The following is a 12,453-nucleotide window of genomic DNA, read 5'->3' as shown; positions in this document are numbered from 1 at the left end:
CAGACTTTATTGGTCAAACATTGAAAATGTTAATATACAATTATTTTAAACTTCAATTATTATGTTTCAGCCTACCCAAAAATGTTTGTCTTTTTGATTAAAGGCTCCTAAAACTTATCTTTCAGAATGTCTGTTGGCCTGCAACACTTTGCAGGTTTGTCCTACCAAATCATCCCTGTCCTGAGTAATTTGAAATTTGTCAATTACTGACAGGCTGGTAAGGCCGACAGACATATCCATCAGGTTGTTCTTGTAGGGTAAGCTTCTTGCTTAAACCACTCCAACTCCTGTGGGGGCATACTGCCTGCCTTACTCACCAATACTCCCACTAAAAGTGCACCATTTGGTTTCCCAGGATACTAGCCAGGTGGGGTTCCCTCCACCCTACTTAATTCATTATGACTTTTCCTACAGATCCATTAATTGACTATCCATTTCTTACTTAAATTCTTATCCTGAGCTATTTTACCCTATAGGAGGGCAGTGCTTGTCTCAACATCCTGACCTAGAGATTGTCTTTTGTCCACCAGGCTGTCTTCCATTCTTGTACATGAATAACAGCCTGCCCTGAAGTCCTCCTTTTTTTGACTTAACTTAATCTACCTGCCCCTTTAACTTCTTTTACCTTTTTATGCCTACCCTTAAAAAACATCTTGAAACCCCTACAAATATATAAGCTGAATAACAGTCACCCCATGTCCATGAGACAAGCCCCATCTGGTCTATACCATAGCGGACTGCTATCCTCCATTTTGGAAGATTACTAAAACTCATTATTCTCTATACATTGACATAGTGCTATTCTTCCTGGTTACCTCTCTAATCCTGTGATTAATACCTTTCTTTCAAACAAGTCTAGTGATAATATCTGATGATATAATCCTAACATCAGTAAATGTACTTCAAGTAGAAACTATCTCCCAACATTCTAAACAACAAGTCCATTTCTGCAATTGACTCCAAATATCTTCCCTGTAAAATCATAAAGATGCTATCAAATATCTATGCTTCTCTAGCCATGTGACACGCGGTTGGCAGCAGCTGACATCACAGTACCTATCTTCTTCCATGCCACATCCATCTAATTCTTGACACTTCCTTCCTGAGCTTTTTTCCTCTTACTTTCAGTTGAGCTAATTTCTTGAACCAATACAAAAATGAATGGCCCATATGCCAAACTTTTTTGGCCTAAAAGTAAAACAAACAATGATAAATTGTCTGCTTTCCCCTAAAACCCATATGCATGTGCAGTCAAGCCCTGTGAAGTTGTCTAAGTTATTATTTGCACTTCTGTGTGTGTGTGTTTGTATGTTTCTGTTTGGGTCTAGTTAGTAATTCATAGAGTCATAGATTCATAGATTGTTACTAGGCTAACAATCAGGCTGGGGGGGGGGGTGCTTTCTAAGCCTAGCCAAGTTTTGCCAAAAGAATAATGATGTCCTCTATCCAAGCAGGATGTTGACGGCCAGGCATTTACAAACTAGCTCTGCCCATAAGGGACATGGGTGTCAGGCCCAGTTAAATTTCCTATTCCCATCCACTAGACTAGGATGCACTTAAATTGGGTAATAAATAAACTCAGTTTCACATGGATGAGAAGCCTGTTCCATAGGAGAGGCAGTCTCTGGGACACATAACAATCTCTCCAGCATGTTCTGTTTAAGTCAGAGAAAAAATTCAGGTCCCTAGACCTTGTATTTCAGGTACTGTTTGACTTATGAATATGCACGATATTCATAAGAGTCGGGTTTGTGGATGCTTTGTAATCTTGCTTGTTTGGATTATATAGGAGCATCGGGATTCCACCAGCACAACCCTTTGTACAAGGTATAGAATTTAACTATATAGCTTTCTACTATTCCTACACCTGAATTAATAGTAACATTCTGATATTGGTTTTATTTGAATGTGGTATTGCGCTTTGCTGTGTTCAGAGCTGATTTTCTCTCTGGCAATACCACTGAGTCAGTGCAGATCTGCAGAACTGATACCTCTGAGGATGCTGGTGAGCATGATCTGGCACAGTCAGGCAGTACAGTGTATGTGCAGGACACAGAGAATGTAACACTGCATCCTATTCACAGACTATGGACAGGGCTTCAATGCCAGCAGACATCCAGAAGACATACACCACACAGGAAGAACAGGTTACTGAGGATGTTGTCAATCAGGGAAGTGCACCACTACTACCACTGGGCAGGTGTGGATAAACATGTTGGTGAGTACCAGATCTCAAGTGAGAAATGATTGCTGCCTTCCCCTTGAAGTTGTTGTGTCAATGACTACAACCCATGTATGTGCATGGGCATCATAGATGCACAGAATAGTATCACCATAGCCATGGCAGAGTTGGTTAGGCGGATGCAGGGTGCATGAGATTACCTTTCTGAGGGCAAATCCCACATGTGTGACTGTTTTGATAAACTAAGTCATTTTACTGGAAAGTGTCCTGTCCTCTCAAGGTCACCTGCCATGATTGCGACATCTGTCTTAAAACCATTCCACAAGTATATTCATGGATGACAGCCACTGTGGCTATGGATAATAAAGGTCAAACTAATACAGCACTAACACTTTCACTGCTACTTCTGTTGTGGTGGTATCTACACCAAGGAAAGAATGCTACCAGGGTCATGGCAATCATAGTTGTGACAATTCTCGTAATGGACAGTGATCGCACTCATTCCACATGCCAACATCTAGCAACAAACATTGCTACTCCTGACAGAGGCACCACTGTGGACAGATGAATGCAAATGATGCTCATCTGTCTACCATGCATTCCATAGACTTTTCCAGTAGATCAATATGCAGTACTGTAACTACTTCTGACACTGTGACACACAGTCACAGCACCACAGAAAATCACAAATACTCACACAAGTGCATACACACACACACACACACACACACACACACACACACACACTTCCTGGGATAGTGGCACATTGTAGGACCTTTCTAGTTCTAATCCCCCCCCAAAAAACACACAACTACACTTTTTCTCCTACTTGTCCTCCGCACTCACAAATCTCCTTGTGAAATGTATCCAAACATGTGCTTCCTCGCCTACCTGTGTAAATTATAATTGTGCCCTACCCTTTGTACAGTGTTACTTGGGTTGTGCATGTCTGATACATAGTGTGAACAGTCTGGTGTTTGTTTTGCATGCACCAGTTTTAATGCAGTGCATCTATTTTACTCTGTTTTGTTAGGGCTAAGGCTATGTGCAAGCGGATGCCTCTTTCCCATTGCCACAGCATACTCTGCCTAACTCCTTCTAGCATATTTCCCTCCTCTTGCAGCTGACTCCTACACTGACTCTTCATCTCTCTGTGCATCTACTGTCTTGTGTGCCTTGGTGTGCTCCTTTTGCAGCAGGACATCTTACTGCACCTGCCTTCTCAGTATCATATTTTGGAATATTGTGCATACTGTAAATAGTTTTGCACTGGTGCTGGGATCATATTGTAAGGTGCCACTGGATGAAGCTGACAGTGAAATCATACCTTCAGCAAAGACAGTCAAGACAAACAGAGCACAGCTCTGGATAAAGTGTCCCTGATAAGCAAAGCAGCAAATCCAATAAAATCTAATAAAAGAAACTCCAGAGGCACACCACTACAAATGGAGCCAACCTGATGAAAACCAGTTTAATCACACAAAGAGCACAATACTATGGCCAGTAAGCACTTTCACATTTATCTGAATGCTTCTTTAGACTAAGAAGCATTCAGAGAAATGTGAAAGCACTTACTGGTCATTGTATTGTGCTCTTTGTGTGATTAAACTGGTTTTCATCAGGTCGGCTCTGTTTGTCGGGGTGTGCCTCTGGAGTTTCATACCTTCAGCAACCCAAACACATGCTCGGTAACATTCCTTGTTTGCAAATGAGCAAAATATTACTCCTGGTCTGCTTTATTTTATACATTTCTGATGGGTGTTATCAGCCAGTGTTCGAGGATATATCTGGCGTACTAATAAAATAGCCATGGGGGAATTCACCCCTTGCAAACTGTTGGTACAATTCACAAGTGTAGAAATCATTAAAATTGCCTGGGTGGTCTGTACACACACTCTGTAGATGATACCCTGTGCATTATAGAAAACCTGGCAGATGATGGAGTGAGACCATTTTTGGTTCACTTTGCTCTTTCTCTAGTTCCTTAGGTGGAGCCTTTATTTCAACATGGACATTGTCTATGGCTATCAGAACCTCAGGGGAAAAGGTTGCATTGCAAAAGTCCTGCATGGTGTGATTTTTCCCTCTTTTCTTTGTGGTACATGGAAACCACATATGCTTTTCAACATGCCACAGAACTACACTGAGAAATTGATGGTATATTCTTGAGGCAGATGACTGAGATACCCACAAAATGTCCTCATAAGTCACGAAAAGATCTCTATAGGTAGTATATGTAAAGAAACACCTACCATGGTATTCACAGAGATAGGTATTGCACAACTCCCATGATGCAGTAGATAAGGCTGACACATGTCCCCTATATCCTGCATTTCTTTATCTACACAGTAGCGGTACACTCAAAGGATGTTTACAGAACGAAGTGACAATAACTCCTGGGTAGGGAATGGAATATTTGTGGATAAAAGTAACTCACCTTCTTATTTTTCTTTACTTTAAACAGTCTGGCTTTGTATTAATAGTGTGCATTTGCATGAAATCAGTTGGAATATTTGGGCTACTGAGTGTTTGTGTGAAATCAACTTGACATACATTATTGTGTCTAGAATTATTATTTAGTTATTTTTACCACAATCCAACTTCTGAGGTATACATAGTCAATAACAGGATTTTAATTATAGAGTATGGGAACTGTCCATGAATAAGAATCACTGACCCTGTTGTCATGAATTAAGATAACAGTCTTTATTCTGGCTTTGCAGGACTAGAGTGCATTTGTGTAAATCAAGTTGGAATACTTTATTGTGGCTACTTTTTATCATAATTGGGCATTTGAGGTATACACAGTCAAGTTGCTCTAACTGCTGGGCATGGACATTGGTGGATTATAATGACAGTAGTTTTCAGTGATCTTTTATTACTGAAATGTTCCAAAATTTGTAATTTTTTATTAGCTTCAGTAAATTTTGTTTAACTGCATGTTAAAAGAAGTACTCAAGACTATGTATAGGGTCAAAGGTACACTTAATGTGTTACTGTTTGAGATGTTTTCTTTTTAATAAGAAAGGAAAATGATACTGCAATAAATTAATCCCCAAAGGTTTAACAAATGGAACAGGATATTTAAGATACAGAAATGTAATTGTCAGTTGATAAACTGAATTAAGTAAACCAACCAGCTAGAACTGAATTTTTCTTCAGAAATAATCATCTGTGGTTTCTATTTTTGTTGCCACTAAACTACAATACAGATTTACTGCTGTATGCATGTACTACTAATCACAAAGTATGGCTGTGCTATACAGCTGGCCCATAATGTGTTATAACCAGTTATATTCTCTTGGAACTTGAAAATCATCTCTTATGTGGAAGTCCAAGTTAGTTAATTTTAACTTGTGGATTCACATATTATGAGGTGAGCCAGAAACACGATATGTCAGCTATGAAGCATGTTTTATAAAAATGGTGCTTAAGGCATTAAATCATAAATTCAAAACAGAGATTCTAAATCCAAAATGATTCAAAACAAACCTTAGGACCTATCTCTTGGATTCCAAACTATCCTTCTGCCACTCTACTCCTGGCCAAATATTACAACAACTCTATCTACATCTGTCTTCTATCTTTAATTCCCTTTTAGTCTTCTTGCATAGTCTAAGCTTCTGGACTTTCACCTGGAGACCCAAGAGCTTATCATTGCTACAGCAATCCTGAAATCTAACTTTGTAGAATATAATGATTTTCAAGGTCTATTCTATTTTTTGTTTTTTTTTAGATGTGAATGTTAACATTTCCTGCTTTACCTTGAATTGTATTATATTGTTTTGCATGACATCTTGTAAGACTTGTTAACTGTGGAGCATTTCTCCCCAGGTCTCCTTTGAAATGGAGCCTGTCATGGCCGTGTTGGATTTTCTTGCTAAACAAATGCTAATGAATAAATAATAATAAATAAATAAATGTAATGCAAACTTGAAGTTATAATGAAATGTTATTTCTTAAAACTTACCCTTTACAATGTGCAGCAGTTAACACCCAGTTGGGTTTAATCAATGTTCCTCCACATATTGTTTTCTTTTCTGACTCGTTTATTTGTATTAAAACCATGTAGGGTCTTGAATGCGGCACAACTTCTTGACCACCAATGATTTCTGTGCTGTCACCTATGAAATAAGGAAAACAATTAACTATGTGATACTTATAATAAAAGTACAGATGCATTTGTAATTACTGCACTGTAATTTGCTTGCCTCTAGATGAAGGATTCACGTGCAGAAATTAATGTTGTATCTCTTTATGCATATAACCTTCTAATGCATGTCATACAAGCATAGTCCTTTGTGAGACATTAAAGCATTCTTGGTGACTATACAAATATTTTTCTCCAAAGACCTGAATTATATATATTTTTTCTAAATCTTATACTAATTAATCTCAAAAAGTTGTTGATTCCATTCATAGACTCTTCATACATGTTTTTAATTTTCTTCTTTTTTTTACTCCACTAATAATTATTTTATAAAAGTTTAAATCTGGAAATATATTTTTTTTCTGACAGAGGCTTACTGCCACAGATTTGCATGCAGTGTCTTTCCATTTTAAACCATCCAATTTTCAGCCACTCTGATCCAATGCTGTAAAGGTATTTGAAGAAGCACTGGTGAGAGCCCTATTTAAAGAGTCATCCAATCCATTATTTTTTTATAGACTTGGAGGTCATCTTAACAAAGAAATTCACTACATAACTTAAGAACAATGGCAGCTTGCACATATGCACAGCCAACAAGGGGAGGGAGATGTGATTGTTTGGGAAAGAGTTTTGTACACAGGTGAGATATATCAATAACTCTATATGATAGATTTTTTTTGTAAAATGCATGTTAATCCGAAACTCACTTTCCAACAAATTATTGGTAACTTTTACAGAAGGTGTGGCTTCAAAGATTATTAGCAAAGAACTAAAAATTAGTTGTTTATTGTATATCCTAAAATATATTTTATATCCTTCCCAAAATTCACAAAAACTGTCAGAGACTCCCCAGCCAGTAGACCTACTGTAGCCAGTGAAGTGTCACTGACTTAAAGTATTTTTTATTTCTAGAAAAGTGCTTCATAACCTGGTTAGCCTTTATTCATGCTAGGATTAAAGACACTACAGATCACCACAGATGTGCAGCTGGGTTGGAGTTTTTATATGTATACTTTTGATGTGTTCTGACTTATACAGTAAATCACAAGAATGAAGACTAAGAGCTTTGAGATTCTTATTCATATTAGTGATATATGCACCAAGGGCAACTACGGTGGTGCAGCGGGTAGCATTGTTGCCTCACAGCAAGAGGTTCTCCGGTTCGATCCTTGGCTGGGGAGCCTTCTGTGCAGAGTCTGCATGTCCTCCCTGTGGTCGCATGGGTTTCCTCCGGGTGCTCCAGTTTCCTCCCACATCCCAAAGACATGCTGTAGGTGGACTGGACACTCTAAATTGGCCCTAGGTCTGAATGTGTGCATGTGTGTGCCTTCTGTGGAAGGTTGGTTGCCGGGCTGGCAACTTGACACTGTAAAAACTCCACTGCCAATCATAAGTGGATAGGTGATCCGCTGTGGCGACCCCTAACCAGAAAAAGCCAAAAGAAGAAGAAGTGATGTATGCACCAAATTAGTGATACATGTACCAAATTAGTGACATATGCATTTCGGAATTTGCTGATTTTTTGGTTCATTTAACATAAATAGTTTTAAATGTGAATGCATTCTGTTTCGCAGAAGAATTTCTCTTACAACTAAAGGGTACTGCTGTGGCAGCTGCTTTTGTCCCATGTATGTTGCTTTTTTAGACTGTTTTGAACATATTTATATTTGCAGTGGGGAGAACAACTCGTTGTATGCTAACTCAGACATCTGACATAGATACCTAGATGACTACTGGGTTATCTGGAGGGGTAACTGTTCAGAATGTATTTTTGGATTACTTGAATCACAATAAGTTTGGGACGGAATTTACCATGAAAGCCAAGTTTTTCCAAATTTATTTTCTGGATGTCATGGCTCTCAACACTCTTAATGGTCCTTTGGTTACAGACTTATGCCATAAGCCTTTTAGTATGAATTCACTCCTCAGTGCAGACTCATGCCCTCCTGGCTGCATGATAAGGAACATTCCTAAGTCCCAATTCATGAAAATGAAACAGATTTGTAGAGCGACAGATGGATCCAATAAGGCAGCTAATGATCTAGCACATAGATTGGTGCACAGAAGTTACAATAATGAGAACATCACACATGCTAGAAAGGAAATGGATGAGATGGAGAGGAACAATCTTTTGCAATATAGAGACAGAATGGAAAATAACAGTAGTGGTACCAAGTTTGTCACAAGCTATGGTAGTAACATTTTTCATATCAGGAAACTGATTAACAGACATTGGTCGATTCTTACGGGAAGTGGCAGGAAAAGAACCTGCCTTCTCCTTTAGGAATAATATGAACTTGAAAAGACTATTATGCAGGGATGTTTATCCTTAACCATCATTTTCTTTTTCTGGTTAGAAGTTTGGCACTTATCCTTGTAGGAATTATAAAGCCTGTAAGTCGATCAGTATGAGCAATCAATTTGAACATCCAGTGACCAGGAAAATACTTAAACCTAAGTTGTATGTGAATTGTCACAGTAAAAACTTAATGTATATTGCTACTTGCAAATCTTGTGAATGTTTTTACATTGGTAAGATGAAATGAATGCTGAAGGAATGGATCCTTCAGCATCTAATTGATATAAGAATTGGAGTTAGATACAATGCATTATATCAACATATCAGAGTGAATCCTGGACATGTGTTTGTTTTTATGGTGTTACAGATACAAACAATGAACTTGAGGGGCAGAGATTTGTGCAACTTAACTGAACTGAATGAGTTAAAATGGATAGTTGAACTGAGGGCGGACACTTTTCCGAGTCTGAATGACATGCTACCACTCAAGCCTGTACTAAAGGGGCATAGGCCACTTAGCGGAATTCTATTGGCTAGAGCCAGCTTTTTAATTGGAAACATTCTTTATTATGGCTACAGAGCTGATGAAGGGCTACGGCCTGAAAGTGCTAATCTTTTATTGCTTTATACTCGTTAAAGTTTTTATTTACTTTGCTGTTTTGGTCTGATTTGGTTTTAATTTCATTTTGTCATTTTTCTACAAGTTCGGACCTTTACTGTTCCTTGGGTTGACTTTTACTGCTACAGTGTAAAGTGCAGAGAAGTGCTTTATTTAGAGAGGCCATTCAACATTTCAGTGCACATTTTGTTGTTATGGGGGCAGATGCGATAAGAACAGGCTGTCATCTTACTGACGTGACAGATTTGTTAAATAAGAAGGAAAGGCTTTAGATCATTAAAACAGAACAAAAATGTAGAAAATAAACAATTAACATACAATCTATGAAAGGTATATAGAACCCCTTTTTGTCCTACTTTCCTTTCCCCATCCATTCCTTCCCTCCCCTTGTTTTTTTTTCATAAGTATAAGCATTTCAGAAGTTATATTAATGACGTATTTATTTCTGCTGGTTTTTACATGACATTTCTGGTTACATGTTATATAAGAAGGATTAAGAAATCCTTTTTCCCATTTTTTATCAGCATGATTTTTTAGAATTTATATTCATATCAGATAGGTACTATTTATTTACTTTTGCTTCTTCTGTTTTCTACACAATATCTTTGGTTACATGTTATACTTGAAGGTGTAAGATGGAAAGGCTGGATATGTTAGAATTTTATGTTAGTATGGCTGTAAATCTGTTTCAGTTTTTGTTATGTGATTTTCATAGGTTCATAGATAAGTACTAGTCTAGCTGCCTTTGTATGCCATTTTAAACCTAGTCGGTTTCCCTTTTTGTACTTGAATGAATCTATCCCATTTGGTTTAGATTGGCCTTACCCATCTCATGGTCAATAATTATATATTTCTTCTAGTGAAGATAACTGGGATCATACCACAGAAAACTTAAGGAGACACATGCATGGGATAAAGCATTTAGGAGCTGCCTCTGCCCATTAGTAGTACAGGGGGCAGTCCTGGGGAACATTTTCTGTTTCCTATTTATAAATCTAAGTTGCATTTGAATATGGACATGGATAAGCTTTGTTTTCTTTGGGTAGGAAGTCTGTTCCAGAGCAGCAGTATCTTCTGCAAGATAAACATGTCCATCTAAACCATTCTGTTGATGTTGTAGAAGAGGTTTAGATCCGATGCCATTTGGCTTACTAATGTGCAGTAAATCCATCAGTACTGGGTGACAGGATGTCTTGTATGCCAGACACAGGTCACCACTTAACAGTCTGTAGGATACTGAGTATAGTAACAAGCTTTGAGTTGTTGCATGTGGGATATTTTGTTTAGGCCTTCTATTCCTTTAGTAAAGTATCTCTGTGGGCATTATGGTTCCTGCATGCACTTGGACAGATAAATACCAAAGGCGGAATTATACTCAATTATTGGTCTAATGAAAGCTGAATAAAGGTAACAATGATATCCCATGATCTAGACACAATTTCTTTTTTATAAGCAGTACAATATAGAAGGATTTTATTTCAACAATGGACACATTGATCAAAGGTTAGGTCACTATTCACCTAAATTTCCAAACCCTGAACAACTGGGTCAATTCTTAAGGATGCATTGTCAATGTAGTAGTTCACTGGAGTAGATGACTTCCCAAAGGAAATGATAATGCATTTTTTGGCATTTAGTTTCACTCCATGATTTTGGCACCAGTTATTTTTTTAGGACAAACCTTCCTGCAGGATGGCTAAGTTACTTGGGTATTCAATGACTGTTCCCAGCCATCTACAAACTTAGTTAGCCACAGCCCCTTTGGTATTCGATTTTGCTTCAGAGATGTAGATGCCAAACAGGAGAGGTCCCAACACAGAACTCTGATGAATTCCACTTGTGACTGATCTCTTCGTGAAGGTAACTTTCCTTATTTTGATTTCCTGTGAGCCAGTTTACAGTCCATCAGGTGGCATAGAGTATTATTCCCAATTTATTTAGCTTTTATACTATGCTTGAGTGGAAGATTGTGTCAAAAGCATTGAACAGGTGGAGGCATGCAATGTGTACCATTCTACCTTCATCCATTGCTTTGGTGATCTTTTCATAAAAGTCTTCCAATTTGAAGAAGTATGGCTTACCCTTGATGAATTCAAACTGGGAAGGGTGTAGAGTTTGGAGGTTCCATTTTTCCTTATCAATTAGTTCCCTGAAAAATCTGCCCATGATGAATTCAAACTTGAAAGGGTCCAGAGTTTGGAGGTTCCCTTTGTCCTTATCGATTAGTTCCCTGAAAAATCTCTCCATGGTTTTACATTTCAGGATGATCAGATTTATAGTTCTTTAATTGCTTGGGTCTGTGGAAGGTCTTCCCTTCTGCAATGGAGTGACTATAGCTGTTCTTCATTTACTTAATACAAAACCTATATGGAGGCTGACATTGAACAGTGTTGTTAGGGGAGTGGCTAAATCATGCTTCATGCAATTTATGATGCATGCATCCATGGATATTATCAGGACACTGATGCAGTAATTTTAGCATTTGAAGGCACTTTTAGGACTTGGTCTTGTATTAAAAGTTGGAGGCAAGTTAGTTTCAGGTATATCTTCAAGTAAAGATAGAGGGGAGAGAGGAGTAAAGTTAGAGCTGAATTTTTCAAATTTGTTACTTGTGCTTTTTCCCTCGTGGTTTATCAGATACTGGAAAAGCGTAAGCAAAACAGGCATATCAGTGTAGCCTACTTGCAGAGTATTAAAAAACCTCTATTACTGCTTCTGGGTACTGGTTTTCTTTCTAAAGTTTTGCTACCATATTTTTATACATGCGTGCCTCTATATATATATATATATATATATATATATATATATATATATATATGTGTGTGTGTGTGTGTGTGTGTGTGTGTGTGTGTCTGTGTGTGTGTGTCTGTGTGTGTGTACTGTGTATAGCTATTGATATATAAATATAGCTATAGATAGATATAGATATAGATATAGATATAGATATAGATATAGATATAGATATAGATGGGTCTCCCACAGTTTGTTGAATGTCATATCTTCAATAAATGAATAGTAATTACAGGTGTGGGGGTAGCCACATTCTTTGATTTCCTGTCCTTGCCTTTTTAAGTGGTGCATTGTGAAATTTTTATTGCTTAAAAACCTCAGCTTTGGCCAGCTAAGAACTTGGTTATATTCAACTGGACGTATAAGAGAATTTAAGTACCTTTATCTGCACTTTTTTTTAAAAAAATACAGTA

The 12,453-nt window shown here is 37.7% G+C and overlaps 1 protein-coding gene across 1 annotated transcript in view; it reads right to left on the bottom strand.

Annotated features, from left to right (window-relative positions):
- LOC122795638 (granzyme A-like) overlaps window positions 1–12,453 on the bottom strand; it is a 157,303-nt gene that overhangs the window by 129,178 nt on the left and 15,672 nt on the right. Inside the window, exon 2 of the mRNA XM_044063909.1 lies at window positions 6,153–6,306. Coding sequence (XP_043919844.1) covers window positions 6,153–6,306 — 154 coding nt within the window. The remainder of the gene's footprint in view (window positions 1–6,152; window positions 6,307–12,453) is intronic.

The sequence above is a fragment of the Protopterus annectens genome, chromosome 2.part2 (genome assembly GCF_019279795.1).
Source record: "Protopterus annectens isolate FY-2018-M chromosome 2.part2, PAN1.0, whole genome shotgun sequence".
Lineage (NCBI taxonomy): Eukaryota > Metazoa > Chordata > Ceratodontiformes > Protopteridae > Protopterus > Protopterus annectens.
The sequence above is the reverse complement of the archived record's forward strand: the minus strand, read 5'-3'. Positions and strand labels throughout refer to the sequence as shown.